Raw genomic sequence first — 16,721 nt, 5'->3', positions numbered from 1 at the left:
CAGAGACCACAAGAGAGAGACACAGAGACCCCAAGAGAGAGACAGAGACACAGAGACCCCGAAAGAGAGACAGAGACCCCGAGAGAGAGACACAGAGACCACAAGGGAGAGACAGAGACCCATAGAGAGAGACACAGAGACCCCGAGAGAGAGACAGAGAGAGACACAGAGACCCCAAGAGAGAGAGACATACAGAGACCCCAAGAGACAGACAGAGAGACCCCAAGAGAGAGACACAGAGACCCCGAGAGAGAGACACAGAAACCCCAAGAGAGAGACACAGAGACCCCAAGAGAGAGACAGAGACACAGAGACCCCGAGAGAGAGACACAGAAACCCCAAGAGAGAGACACAGAGACCCCAAGAGAGAGACACAGAGACCCCAAGAGAGAGACACAGAGAGACACAGAGACCCCGAGAGAGAGACAGAGACCCCGAGAGAGAGACAGAGAGAGACACAGAGACCCCGAGAGAGAGACAGAGACCCCGAGAGAGAGACAGAGAGAGACACAGAGACCCCGAGAGAGAGACAGACACAGAGACCCCGAGAGAGAGACACAGAAACCCCAAGAGACAGACAGAGAGACCCCGAGAGAGAGACACAGAGACCCCGAGAGAGAGACACAGAGACCCCGAAAGAGAGACAGAGACCCCGAGAGAGAGACACAGAGACCCCGAGAGAGAGACAGAGACCCCGAGAGAGAGACAGAGACCCCGAGAGAGAGACAGAGAGAGACACAGAGACCCCGAGAGAGAGACAGACACAGAGACCCCGAGAGAGAGACACAGAGTCCCCGAGAGAGAGACACAGAGTCCCCGAGAGAGACAGAGACCCCGAGAGAGACAGAGACCCCGAGAGAGAGACACAGAGACCACAAGGGAGAGACAGAGACCCAGAGAGAGAGACAGACAGAGACCCCGAGAGAGAGAGAGAGACCCCAAGAGAGACAGAGACCCCGAAAGAGAGAAACAGAGACCCCAAGAGAGAGACAGAGACCCAGAGAGAGAGACAGACAGAGACCCTGAGAGAGAGACAGAGACCGTTGTAAATTGATTTGCCCTTTTGTACTTCAACTATTTGAAATGTCTCTATTCCTTGTGTAATGTTTAGTGTACATTTTTTATTTCACTTTTGTTTTTTATCCATTTCACTTGCTTTGGCAATGTAAACATATGTTTCCCATGCCAATACATCTCTTTGAATTGAATTGACAGAGACAGAGACAGAGACAGAGACAGAGAGAGACAGAGACAGAGACCAAGAGAACGAGAAACCGAGAGAGCGACAGAGAGGGAGAGAGAGAGACTGAGGGAGAGAGACCGAGAGAGAGAGACCGAGAGAGAGAGACCGAGAGAGAGAGACCGGGTGAGACAGAGACACAGAGACCGAGAGAGAGACAGCGAGACAGAGACCCCGAGAGAGAGACAGAGAGAGACACAGAGACCCCGAGAGAGAGACAGAGAGAGACACAGAGACCCCAAGAGAGAGACACAGAGACCAAGAGAGAGAGACAGAGACACAGAGACCCCAAGAGAGAGACAGAGTGAGACACAGAGACCCAGAATGCTATTTGGCCCTAAACAGAGAGTACACAGTGGCAGACTACCTGACCACTGTGACTGACCCAAACTTAAGGAAAGCTTTGACTATGTACAGACTCAGTGAGCATAGCCTTGCTATTGAGAAAGGCAGCCGTAGGCAGACCTGGCTCTCAAGAGAAGACAGGCTATGTGCACACTGCCCACAAAATGAGGTGGAAACTGAGCTGCACTTCCTAACCTCCTGCTAAATGTATGACCATATTAGAGACACATATTTCCCTCAGATTACACAGACCCACAAAGAATTCGAAAACAAACCCAATTTTGATAAACTCCCTTATCTACTGGGTGAAATACCCCAGTGTGCCATCACAGCAGCAATATTTGTGACCTGTTGCCACAAGAAAGGGGCAACCAGTGAAGAACAAACACCATTGTAAATACAACCCATATTTATGTTTATTTATTTTCCCATTTGTACTTTAACTATTTGCACATTGTTACAACACTGTATATATACATAATATGACATTTGAAATGTCTTTATTCTTTTGGAACTTCTGAGTGTAATGTTTACTGTTAATATTTACTGTTTATTTCACTTTTGTTTACTATCTACTTCACTTGCTTTGGCAATGTTAACATACATTTCCCATGCCAATAAAGCCCTTAAATTGAAATTGAATTGAGAGAGACACAGAGCGAGAGAGAGAGAGAGAGAGAGACACACAGAGCGAGAGAGAGACACAGAGCGAGAGAGAGAGAGAGAGAGACACAGAGCAGAGAGAGAGAGAGAGAGAGAGAGAGACAGAGCGAGAGAGAGAGAGACAGAGCGAGAGAGAGAGAGACAGAGCGAGAGAGAGACACAGAGCGAGAGAGAGACACAGAGCGAGAGAGAGACACAGAGCGAGAGAGAGAGAGAGAGAGACACAGAGCGAGAGAGAGAGAGAGAGAGAGAGAGAGCGAGAGAGACATTGTTATCACGTATCAGTGGTGGTCTTCTCCACTAACAGTGAAGCCATGGCGATAGAAGGCTGTCTCAGCATCTCACCTGATGTTCACCTCTCCTCCTATGTGCAACACACACACACACACACTTCTCACCTGACATCCACTTCTCCTCCTACATGCATCACAAAGGAACCATCTGGCTGCTTCACAGAGAACAGGAAGGAAAGCAGCTTCTCCCTGAGAGGGAGGAGGGAGATGGGGAGGAGTTACTATAAACGCCAGAGAGTGATAATAAAACATTACATCTGCTGCTACGGCAACACCTCTGTCACACTCATTAGACACAACGTTCAGTTGGAAGAAACTAGAGACAAATTGTTTGAAGTAAAGGCACACCCTGAAAAAAAACGGAGGGGTTACGTTTAAATTCAGGTGTGAGAATTGTTCGTTTTATGTAGTTTCTTTCTTTTGACGTTGTAGTAACACAGGTGACTGTACCTGTCTATGACGTTGTAGTAACACAGGTGACTGTACCTGTTTATGACGTTGTAGTAACACAGGTGACTGTACCTGTCTATGACGTTGTAGTAACACTGGTGACTGTACCTGTCTATGACGTTGTAGTAACACTGGTGACTGTACCTGTCTATGACGTTGTAGTAACACAGGTGACTGTACCTGTCTATGACGTTGTAGTAACACTGGTGACTGTACCTGTCTATGACGTTGTAGTAACACTGGTGACTGTACCTGTCTATGACGTTGTAGTAACACTGGTGACTGTACCTGTCTATGACGTTGTAGTAACACAGGTGACTGTACCTGTCTATGACGTTGTAGTAACACAGGTGACTGTACCTGTCTATGACGTTGTAGTAACACAGGTGACTGTACCTGTCTATGACGTTGTAGTAACACTGGTGACTGTACCTGTTTATGACGTTGTAGTAACACAGGTGACTGTACCTGTCTATGACGTTGTAGTAACACAGGTGACTGTACCTGTTTATGACGTTGTAGTAACACAGGTGACTGTACCTGTCTATGACGTTGTATGCCTCCTGGGTGCCGATGATACAGAGTGCGTTGACAGCAGCGTACGTGGGAGCCAGGTGGGCGGCTTGACCTGGACCTCCAGAAAACCCCCCCATAGGGCTCTGACACCGCGCCAGGAATTTACACACACTGGAGGGGCAGAGAGGGCAATGTAAATTACACACACACACACACACACACACACACACACACACACACACAGCAAAGCAGGTAACACACAAAATGCTAGAACTATCAGTTGTTAAGATTGTAAACTGAAAAGCCAAACTGAGCCATCTCAAAGTCTCTTTCACCAACCTTGATTCTGGTATGGATTAAGACAAAGACAGTCTGGGTATGGATTAAGACAAAGACAGTGTGGTATGGATTAAGACAGTGTGGTATGGATTAAGACAGTGTGGTATGGATTAAGACAGTGTGGTATGGATTAAGACAGTCTGGGTATGGATTAAGACAGTCTGGGTATGGATTAAGACAGTGTGGTATGGATTAAGACAGTGTGGTATGGATTAAGACAGTCTGGGTATGGATTAAGACAGTCTGGGTATGGATTAAGACAGTCTGGGTATGGATTAAGACAGTCTGGGTATGGATTAAGACAGTCTGGGTATGGATTAAGACAGTCTGGGTATGGATTAAGACAGTCTGGGTATGGATTAAGACAGTCTGGGTATGGATTAAGACAGTGTGGTATGGATTAAGACAGTGTGGTATGGATTAAGACAGTGTGGTATGGATTAAGACAGTGTGGTATGGTTAAGACAGTGTGGTATGGATTAAGACAGTGTGGTATGGATTAAGACAGTCTGGGTATGGATTAAGACAGTCTGGGTATGGATTAAGACAGTGTGGTATGGATTAAGACAGTGTGGTATGGATTAAGACAGTGTGGTATGGATTAAGATAGTCTGGGTATGGATTAAGACAGTCTGGGTATGGATTAAGACAGTGTGGTATGGATTAAGACAGTGTGGTATGGATTAAGACAGTGTGGTATGGATTAAGACAGTGTGGTATGGATTAAGACAGTGTGGTATGGATTAAGACAAAGACAGTCTGGGTATGGATTAAGACAGTGTGGTATGGATTAAGACAGTGTGGTATGGATTAAGACAGTGTGGTATGGATTAAGACAAAGACAGTCTGGGTATGGATTAAGACAGTGTGGTATGGATTAAGACAGTGTGGTATGGATTAAGACAAAGACAGTGTGGTATGGATTAAGACAAAGACAGTCTGGTATGGATTAAGACAAAGACAGTCTGGTATGGATTAAGACAAAGACAGTCTAGTATGGACAGTCTAGTATGGACAGTCTAGTATGGATTAAGACAGCCTACAAAACAATCTCTGATGTTTATGAGGTAGGCATATGTACTGCATGATTACTATTTGCCACAAAGCACATCATTGATGACCACATACTAGGCCTATATGTGATCTATCCACCAGTTACTGTTTCCACTATGAGGAGGCCTATTTCAAGGAGACACTTAACCATAAAGCACATCAATGACCACAACAGAGAGAAGATAGAAGCTACTGCCTCTAGTCACAGTAACAGACGTGACCACAGTAACAGACGTGACCACAGTAACAGACGTGACCACAGTAACAGACGTGACCACAGTAACAGACGTAGTAGCAGACGTGACCACAGTAGCAGACGTGACCACAGTAGCAGACGTAGTAACAGACGTGACCACAGTAACAGACGTGACCACAGTAACAGACGTGACCACAGTAACAGACGTGACCACAGTAACAGACGTGACCACAGTAACAGACGTAGTAGCAGACGTGACCACAGTAGCAGACGTGACCACAGTAGCAGACGTAGTAACAGACGTGACCACAGTAACAGACGTGACCACAGTAACAGACGTGACCACAGTAGCAGACGTAGTAGCAGACGTGACCACAGTAGCAGACGTGACCACAGTAACAGACGTGACCACAGTAACAGACGTGACCACAGTAACAGACGTAGTAGCAGACGTGACCACAGTAACAGACGTGACCACAGTAGCAGACGTAGTAGCAGACGTGACCACAGTAGCAGACGTGACCACAGTAGAAGACGTAGTAGCAGACGTGACCACAGTAACAGACGTGACCACAGTAGCAGACGTGACCACAGTAGCAGACGTGACCACTGTAACAGACGTGGTAGCAGACGTGACCACAGTAACAGACGTGGTAGCAGACGTGACCACAGTAACAGACGTAGCAGCAGACGTGACCACAGTAACAGACGTAGTAGCAGACGTGACCACAGTAACAGACGTAGTAGCAGACGTGACCACAGTAGCAGACGTGACCACAGTAACAGACGTGACCACAGTAACAGACGTGACCACAGTAGCAGACGTAGTAACAGACGTGACCACAGTAACAAACATAGTAGCAGACGTGACCACAGTAGCAGACGTGACCACAGTAGCAGACGTGACCACAGTAGCAGACGTGACCACAGTAACAGACGTAGTAGCAGACATGACCACAGTAACAGACGTAGTAGCAGACGTGACCACAGTAACAGACGTAGTAACAGACGTGGCCACAGTAACAGACGTGACCACAGAAACAGACGTGGTAGCAGACGTGACCACAGTAACAGACGTGCAGACGTGACCACAGTAACAGACGTAGCAGCAGACGTGACCACAGTAACAGACGTGACCACAGTAACAGACGTAGTAGCAGACGTGACCACAGTAACAGACGTGACCACAGTAACAGACGTGACCACAGTAGCAGACGTAGTAACAGACGTGACCATAGTAACAGACGTGGTAGCAGACGTGACCACAGTAACAGACGTGGTAGCAGACGTGACCACAGTAACAGACGTAGCAGCAGACGTGACCACAGTAACAGACGTAGCAGCAGACGTGACCACAGTAACAGACGTGACCACAGTAACAGACGTAGTAACAGACGTGGCCACAGTAACAGACGTGACCACAGTAACAGACGTGGTAGCAGACGTGACCACAGTAACAGACATGATAGCAGACGTGACCACAGTAACAGACGTGACCACAGTAACAGACGTAGCAGCAGACGTGACCACAGTAACAGACGTGACCACAGTAACAGACGTAGTAGCACACGTGACCACAGTAGCAGACGTGACCACAGTAGCAGACGTAGTAACAGACGTGACCATAGTAACAGATGTGGTAGCAGACGTGACCACAGTAACAGACGTAGTAGCAGACGTGACCACAGTAACAGACGTGACCACAGTAACAGAGCGTGACCACAGTAACAGACGTGGTAGCAGACGTGACCACAGTAACAGACGTGGTAGCAGGCGTGACCACAGTAACAGACGTAGCAGCAGACGTGACCACAGTAACAGACGTGACCACAGTAACAGACGTAGTAGCAGACGTGACCACAGTAACAGACGTGACCACAGTAGCAGACGTGACCACAGTAACAGACGTGACCACAGTAACAGACGTGACCACAGTAGCAGACGTAGTAACAGACGTGACCACAGTAACAGACATAGTAGCAGACGTGACCACAGTAGCAGACGTGACCACAGTAGCAGACGTGACCACAGTAGCAGACGTGACCACAGTAGCAGACGTAGTAGCAGACATGACCACAGTAACAGACGTGAGTAGCAGACGTGACCACAGTAACAGACGTAGTAGCAGACGTGACCACAGTAGCAGACGTGGACCACAGTAACAGACGTGACCACAGTAAGACGTGACCACAGTAGCAGACGTAGTAACAGACGTGACCACAGTAACAAACATAGTAGCAGACGTGACCACAGTAGCAGACGTGACCACAGTAGCAGACGTGACCACAGTAACAGACGTAGTAGCAGACATGACCACAGTAACAGACGTAGTAGCAGACGTGACCACAGTAACAGACGTAGTAACAGACGTGGCCACAGTAACAGACGTAGTAGCAGACGTGACCACAGTAACAGACGTGACCACAGTAACAGACGTAGTAGCAGACATGACCACAGTAACAGACGTAGTAGCAGACGTGACCACAGTAACAGACGTAGTAACAGACGTGACCACAGTAACAGACGTAGTAGCAGACGTGACCGCAGTAACAGACGTAGTAGCAGACGTGACCACAGTAACAGACGTAGTAGCAGACGTGACCACAGTAACAGACGTAGTAGCAGATGTGACCACAGCAGCAGACGTGACCACAGTAACAGACGTGGTAGCAGACGTGACCACAGTAACAGACGTAGCAGCAGACGTGACCACAGTAACAGACGTGACCACAGTAACAGACGTAGTAACAGACGTGGCCACAGTAACAGACGTGACCACAGAAACAGACGTGGTAGCAGACGTGACCACAGTAACAGACGTGGTAGCAGACGTGACCACAGTAACAGACGTAGCAGCAGACGTGACCACAGTAACGCGTGACCACAGTAACAGACGTAGTAGCAGACGTGACCACAGTAGCAGACGTGACCACAGTAACAGACGTGACCACAGTAGCAGACGTGAGTAACAGACGTGACCATAGTAACAGACGTGGTAGCAGACGTGACCACAGTAACAGACGTGGTAGCAGACGTGACCACAGTAACAGACGTGGCAGCAGACATGACCACAGTAACAGACGTAGCAGCAGACGTGACCACAGTAACAGACGTGACCACAGTAACAGACGTAGTAACAGACGTGGCCACAGTAACAGACGTGACCACAGTAACAGACGTGGTAGCAGACGTGACCACAGTAACAGACATGATAGCAGACGTGACCACAGTAACAGACGTGACCACAGTAACAGACGTAGCAGCAGACGTGACCACAGTAACAGACGTGACCACAGTAACAGACGTAGTAGCACACGTGACCACAGTAACAGACGTGACCACAGTAGCAGACGTAGTAACAGACGTGACCATAGTAACAGATGTGGTAGCAGACGTGACCACAGTAACAGACGTAGTAGCAGACGTGACCACAGTAACAGACGTGACCACAGTAACAGACGTGACCACAGTAACAGACGTGGTAGCAGACGTGACCACAGTAACAGACGTGGTAGCAGACGTGACCACAGTAACAGACGTAGCAGCAGACGTGACCACAGTAACAGACGTGACCACAGTAACAGACGTAGTAGCAGACGTGACCACAGTAACAGACGTGACCACAGTAGCAGACGTGACCACAGTAACAGACGTGACCACAGTAACAGACGTGACCACAGTAGCAGACGTAGTAACAGACGTGACCACAGTAACAGACATAGTAGCAGACGTGACCACAGTAGCAGACGTGACCACAGTAGCAGACGTGACCACAGTAGCAGACGTGACCACAGTAGCAGACGTAGTAGCAGACATGACCACAGTAACAGACGTAGTAGCAGACGTGACCACAGTAACAGACGTAGTAGCAGACGTGACCACAGTAGCAGACGTGACCACAGTAACAGACGTGACCACAGTAAGACGTGACCACAGTAGCAGACGTAGTAACAGACGTGACCACAGTAACAAACATAGTAGCAGACGTGACCACAGTAGCAGACGTGACCACAGTAGCAGACGTGACCACAGTAGCAGACGTGACCACAGTAACAGACGTAGTAGCAGACATGACCACAGTAACAGACGTAGTAGCAGACGTGACCACAGTAACAGACGTAGTAACAGACGTGGCCACAGTAACAGACGTAGTAGCAGACGTGACCACAGTAACAGACGTGACCACAGTAACAGACGTAGTAGCAGACATGACCACAGTAACAGACGTAGTAGCAGACGTGACCACAGTAACAGACGTAGTAACAGACGTGACCACAGTAACAGACGTAGTAGCAGACGTGACCGCAGTAACAGACGTAGTAGCAGACGTGACCACAGTAACAGACGTAGTAGCAGACGTGACCACAGTAACAGACGTAGTAGCAGATGTGACCACAGCAGCAGACGTGACCACAGTAACAGACGTGGTAGCAGACGTGACCACAGTAACAGACGTAGCAGCAGACGTGACCACAGTAACAGACGTGACCACAGTAACAGACGTAGTAACAGACATGGCCACAGTAACAGACGTGACCACAGAAACAGACGTGGTAGCAGACGTGACCACAGTAACAGACGTGGTAGCAGACGTGACCACAGTAACAGACGTAGCAGCAGACGTGACCACAGTAACAGACGTGACCACAGTAACAGACGTAGTAGCAGACGTGACCACAGTAACAGACGTGACCACAGTAACAGACGTGACCACAGTAGCAGACGTAGTAACAGACGTGACCATAGTAACAGACGTGGTAGCAGACGTGACCACAGTAACAGACGTGGTAGCAGACGTGACCACAGTAACAGACGTAGCAGCAGACGTGACCACAGTAACAGACGTAGCAGCAGACGTGACCACAGTAACAGACGTGACCACAGTAACAGACGTAGTAACAGACGTGGCCACAGTAACAGACGTGACCACAGTAACAGACGTGGTAGCAGACGTGACCACAGTAACAGACATGATAGCAGACGTGACCACAGTAACAGACGTGACCACAGTAACAGACGTAGCAGCAGACGTGACCACAGTAACAGACGTGACCACAGTAACAGACGTAGTAGCACACGTGACCACAGTAACAGACGTGACCACAGTAACAGACGTGACCACAGTAGCAGACGTAGTAACAGACGTGACCACAGTAACAGACATAGTAGCAGACGTGACCACAGTAGCAGACGTGACCACAGTAGCAGACGTGACCACAGTAGCAGACGTAGTAGCAGACATGACCACAGTAACAGACGTAGTAGCAGACGTGACCACAGTAACAGACGTAGTAACAGACGTGGCCACAGTAACAGACGTAGTAGCAGACGTGACCACAGTAACAGACGTAGTAGCAGACGTGACCACAGTAACAGACGTAGTAACAGACGTGACCACAGTAACAGACGTAGTAGCAGACGTGACCACAGTAACAGACGTAGTAGCAGACGTGACCACAGTAACAGACGTAGTAGCAGACGTGACCACAGTAACAGACGTAGTAGCAGACGTGACCACAGCAGCAGACGTGACCACAGTAACAGACGTGGTAGCAGACGTGACCACAGTAACAGACGTAGCAGCAGACGTGACCACAGTAACAGACGTGACCACAGTAACAGACGTAGTAACAGACGTGGCCACAGTAACAGACGTGACCACAGTAACAGATGTGGTAGCAGACGTGACCACAGTAACAGACGTGACCACAGTAACAGACGTAGCAGCAGACGTGACCACAGTAACAGACGTGACCACAGTAACAGACGTAGTAGCAGACGTGGCCACAGTAACAGACGTGACCACAGTAACAGACGTGGTAGCAGACGTGACCACAGTAACAGACGTGGTAGCAGACGTGACCACAGTAACAGACATGACCACAGTAGCAGACGTAGTAACAGACGTGACCACAGTAACAGACGTGGTAGCAGACGTGACCACAGTAACAGACGTAGTAGTCAGACGTGACCACAGTAACAGACGTGACCACAGTAACAGACGTGACCACAGTAACAGACGTGGTAGCAGACGTGACCACAGTAACAGACGTGGTAGCAGACGTGACCACAGTAACAGACGTAGCAGCAGACGTGACCACAGTAACAGACGTGACCACAGTAACAGACGTAGTAGCAGACGTGACCACAGTAACAGACGTGACCACAGTAACAACGGACCAAGTAACAGACGTGGTAGCAGACGTGACCACAGTAACAGACGTGACCACAGTAACAGACGTGACCACAGTAACAGACGTGGTAGCAGACGTGACCACAGTAACAGACGTGACCACAGTAACAGACGTGACCACAGTAACAGACGTGACCACAGTAACAGACGTGACCACAGTAACAGACGTGGTAGCAGACGTGACCACAGTAACAGACGTGACCACAGTAACAGACGTGACCACAGTAACAGACGTGACCACAGTAACAGACGTAGTAGCAGACGTGACCACAGTAACAGACGTGACCACAGTAACAGACGTGACCACAGTAGCAGACGTGACCAAAGGAAGGGTATCCAATCCACACTTTCCTGCCAGTCTGCCCTCTCTAGCCTCCCCAACCCAGCAACCCTGGCTGCAGGTCAGCTGATTGCACAGGGCAGTGGGTTGGCTTGGTGTTACAGTCCTGAGGCAGAGGCGGGCACCAGAGGGTTTGCGAGTCCTAATGTACAGGGCAGGCTGTGTCTGAAATGGCCCCCTTTCCCCCCCAAGCAGTGCACTATATAGGGAGCAGGATCATTATTTATTTCATACAATGTTTTGTCACATACACCAGATAGGTGCAGTGAAACGTGTTGTTTTACAGGGTCAGCCATAGTAATACACCATACCCTGGAGCAAATTAGGGTTAAGTGCCTTGCTCAAGGACAAAGACACATTTTTCACCCCGGGTATTCGAACCAGCAACCTTTCGGTTACTGGCCCAACGCTCTAACCGCTAGGCTACCTGCCGCCCAACACATCCGCAGTATTCATTCTAAGGGCAGTGAGGGTGCCAGCCGGTGGGATGGCTTGGCATTACAGTGCTGAGACAGAGGCTAGTGGGTTGTCTTGGCTGGCATCGCCGTACGGACTCTGAAAAGACAGAGGCAGGCGCCAGAGGGTTGGCGAGAATAAAACTAAATGAATTCTAAGGGCTGTAGGTTGAGAGGGTGTTTGGCCAGCATCAGGGTACAGGGCAGGCTGCATGCACCCACAGTAGGTAGATTGTGATGACCAGTAGGTTGGCATTATGGTAAGGCAGCGGCTCTAACCAGTGATCATTTGTACACTTGCATTTTGTTAGGGTAGCGTGGTGCTATGATGTCATTTCATAGTGTTGTGGGAACCAGGTTATATTGAGTAGATAAGTGATTCTGGGTGCCGCACAGTCTGAATACCAAGGATTCCATTATGTCGAGGGAGCTCACTGAGGTTTATCTTAGAATGATTGACGGACATGATATACTGACTTGGGGTACAAGGTAATAACATCAAAGAAGGGAGTGCCCACCGATGGTTAACAGATGTTGTTGAAGAAACGTGTAACATGACGTATATATAAACTGAGAGGTTTTCTTTGTCTGGTAGTTCGGATGACAAGAGGCGAAGCACGTGCCTTTTGTTAGATGAACCCGGTACCGAATCTATTAAATATTTGTATGAACTCTCCATCTAAGTGTTAAATATCTTCTTGCATCATGAATTACTTGATACCCGAGAAACTCATCATAACACGTGGGTACGTATTTGTCATGATAGTGTAGCCCTGGTCACAGGTACTGCAGGATTCTGTCCCAACTAGGCACCACACCTGACCAACTGAGCTAATTGATCAGTTCAGTGATTGCCTAAATTCAACACACCTGAACTGTGTTCGATTACTCATACTAACCGCACTAACCATACTATTTGTGACATAAATTAAAGTATGTAGTATGCTTATTGATCATAGTATGGATATAGTTTGTATGAACCACATAGCATATCATTACAGCAGTTGCTTGTATGTTCTGGTATGTTAGCTAGCTACCTAACGTTAGTTGGCTACTAATACATGGAACTTGGCAGTATATTAACTATCTGCTATCTAACTAACTACCTAACGTTTATTGACTTGATTATTTACGCCATTCACAGCTTAGCTTAGTGGTATATATTCGTTGTGCGTTCTCAATGGACATTGTTAATGAAGTCATAAGCTGTCTAGCTAGTAATTTGTTACGCTAACAAGCTAGCAACAAGTGGCATAGCAACAGCATCAACTTCCGGTAGACAGGCGAAGCGCCAGTACACTGAAAGGACACAGTATACTAAAATGAACTAATAGTATAGACTCATTAAAGTATGTAGTATACAATATGTTAGTATGGGTATTCGAACACAGCTCTGGTCTTCCGGGTTGGTTAAAATCAAAAACCTGAAGTGGCTGCGGCACTCCAGGACCAGGGTTGCCTACCCCTAGTGTAGCGGTGCAGTTGCTGTACTCACTCTGAGGCGATGGCGGTGGGCACAGGCTCCTCCAGCAGCTCCAGACTGTGTAGAATCCAGTAGCACAGCCACGGCCTGCTGGCGTCCAGACACTAGTAAGGATAGGGAATACAGGCGGCCATTTTAGAGTACTGGGACTGTGCTAGGCTTCAGCTGCACAGGCCAGTGAGGCCACAACAAGAAGCCAAGACAAGGATTAAAAATGGAGGGGTTAGCTTCTATCTTTTCTCTGTGCTTTGTGGGAAATACTAAATCATGCAGTACATAGGCCTACCTCATAAGCATCAGAGAGATGACGTAATCCTTTCTTCAGGTACTGGTAGTGCTGGTCCCTCAATAGAGTGGGCCTAAGGAGACAACACACTGAAGATCAATAGCCTAGTAACGCTAGCCTAGTAACAATAGCCTAGTAACAATAGCCTAGTAACAATAGCCTAGTGGGCCTGAGGAGAAAACTGAAGATCAATAGCCTAGTAATGCTAGCTTAGTAACGCTAGCCTAGTAACAATAGCCTAGTAACAATAGCCTAGTAACAATAGCCTAGTGGGCCTGAGGAGAAAACTGAAGATCAATAGCCTAGTAATGCTAGCCTAGTAACAATAGCCTAGTAACGCCAGCCTAGTAACGCCAGCCAAGCAACGTCAGCCTAGCAACGCCAGCCTAGCAACGCCAGCCTAGTGGGCCTGAGGAGAAACACAGAGTGTAAATCTATACATGTGTGCATGTTGTAATGCTTGTGGATACAATAGTGAAGATACATAAAGACAGAGTGGAGAAAACAATAGAGGAGAAATGATCTATACATGTACCCTACCCACAACATGGTTTAGCCTGAAATGATCTATACATGTACCCTACCCACAACATGGTTTAGCCTGAAATGATCTATACACGTACCCTACCCACAACATGGTTTAGCCTGAAATGATCTATACATGTACCCTACCCACAACATGGTTTAGCCTGAGTACCAGTGTGTTTGTGATATCACGCCAACTCCCTGTCACGCATTGCCATGTTTGGCTTGACAATGAGCAATGGAGTAGGCTAGAGTATAAACAGATCTGGGACCAGGCTACATTATGGTTGCTAATGCTAGCTTAACATAGTGAAGCTACATAAACAGATCTGGGACCAGACTACATTATGGTTGCTAATGCTAGCTTAACTAGTGAAGCTACATAAACAGATCTGGGACCAGGCTACATTATGGTTGCTAATGCTAGCTTAACATAGTGAGGATACATAAACAGAGGTAGCACAAATTCTGATATAGGACACATACACAAACATAACACAGGCTAGCCTACACACAGAACAAGCTAAATAAGTTGGGGTACTTAAAACCAACAACTTACTTTTCCCCCTACATCAAAACACACATTATGCATACGGTTTGCATTTTTAAAACCTACAGCACATTCTTCTTAGGATGATTTCTCAACAGACTTTTAAAAAATAAAATCAGCTCTCTGCTCTCTCCCAATTACTAACTCTCAGCTCAGTACTGTTGATCTCCAGGTGCCAACAGTGACTCTCACATTAATTCCCCTGCTTCACACTGAGGTGTATGTACGACACCACACTCCTGACACTCCCCCTCCTCTCCCAGTAGGGGGGAGAGAGAGAGCGAGAGAGACAGATGGAGAGAGACGGAGAGAGGAAAAGAGAGAGTACTATTCAGTACAGAGGATTAGTCACAGATCAGCTGGCATATCATTATCACAGGGTCACTGTCCAATAATACAATCACGACACGACAGTAATCACACACACACACACACTAGCACAAAGCTAACACATACAGTACCAGTCAAAAGTTTGGACACACCTACTCATTCAAGGGTTTTTCTTTATTTTTTACTATTTTCTACATTGTAGAATAAAAGTGAAGACATCAAAACTATGAAATAACACATATGGAATCATGTAGTAAACAACAATGTGTTAAACAAATCAAAATATATGTTATATTTGAGATTCTTCAAAGTAGCCACCCTTTGCCTTGATGACGGCTTTGCACACTCTTGGCATGGTACCAAAAAGGCTGTCTGTGATGGCGTAGGGTACATTAAAATAACTTGTGGTTAAATTGCCATGTACCGAATAAAAAACAACAACGAGTTAAATGGGTTTCCATCACAGTCACAAGAAATGTTGCGTTAAACAACGAATGTCTTGGCACTTGCGCTCTAGCCAACCGCTCGCAGATACAGTGCGGGTAAAGCCAACATGATGAGATTATTATGGACAAAAAAAGAGTGAGATTATTTTTTTATTTGTCAAACGGCAGCCAAGCATTGATGATCATGTCACCAGAATAAGACCCTCAATATTTATAGGAGAGGAGCATCCAGCTCATCACCGTGCACTTTCACCACCCTATTAGGACTTTTTTTTGGTAAATGTTTGACAAGAAATCAAAGTCATTACTTATGCCTAATTTTTACGATGAAAGATGTACAGTGGGGAGAACAAGTATTTGATACACTGCCGATTTTGCAGGTTTTCCTACTTACAAAGCATGTAGAGGTCTGTAATTTTTTATCATACAGTGGGGGAAAAAAGTATTAAGTCAGCCACCAATTGTGCAAGTTCTCCCACTTAAAAAGATGAGAGAGGCCTGTAATTTTCATCATAGGTACACGTCAACCATGACAGACAAAATGAGATTTTTTTTCTCCAGAAAATCACATTGTAGGATTTTTTATGAATTTATTTGCAAATTATGGTGGAAAATAAGTATTTGGTCAATAACAAAAGTTTCTCAATACTTTGTTATATACCCTTTGTTGGCAATGACACAGGTCAAACGTTTTCTGTAAGTCATCACAAGGTTTTCACACACTGTTGCTGGTATTTTGGCCCATTCCTCCATGCAGATCTCCTCTAGAGCAGTGATGTTTTGGGGCTGTCGCTGGGCAACACGGACTTTCAACTCCCCTCCAAAGATTTTCCATGGGGTTGAGATCTGGAGACTGGCTAGGCCACTCCAGGACCTTGAAATGCTTCTTACGAAGCCACTCCTTCGTTGCCCGGGCGGTGTGTTTGGGATCATTGTCATGCTGAAAGACCCAGCCACGTTTCATCTTCAATGCCCTTGCTGATGGAAGGAGGTTTTCACTCAAAATCTCATGATACAT

General features: G+C 47.2%; 1 protein-coding gene across 1 annotated transcript in view; it reads right to left on the bottom strand.

The window, feature by feature from the left end:
- Window positions 1–16,721, bottom strand: part of LOC121552504 (protein farnesyltransferase subunit beta) — a 44,212-nt gene that overhangs the window by 17,022 nt on the left and 10,469 nt on the right. The window contains exons 3-6 of the mRNA XM_041865457.2: window positions 13,853–13,925; window positions 13,579–13,670; window positions 3,532–3,678; window positions 2,647–2,730 (exon numbers count right to left, since the gene is read on the bottom strand). Coding sequence (XP_041721391.2) covers window positions 2,647–2,730; window positions 3,532–3,678; window positions 13,579–13,670; window positions 13,853–13,925 — 396 coding nt within the window. The remainder of the gene's footprint in view (window positions 1–2,646; window positions 2,731–3,531; window positions 3,679–13,578; window positions 13,671–13,852; window positions 13,926–16,721) is intronic.

The sequence above is a fragment of the Coregonus clupeaformis genome, chromosome 36, assembly GCF_020615455.1.
Source record: "Coregonus clupeaformis isolate EN_2021a chromosome 36, ASM2061545v1, whole genome shotgun sequence".
Classification (NCBI taxonomy): domain Eukaryota; kingdom Metazoa; phylum Chordata; class Actinopteri; order Salmoniformes; family Salmonidae; genus Coregonus; species Coregonus clupeaformis.
Note: the sequence above shows the minus strand (reverse complement) of the source record. Positions and strands in the feature narration are given on the sequence as shown.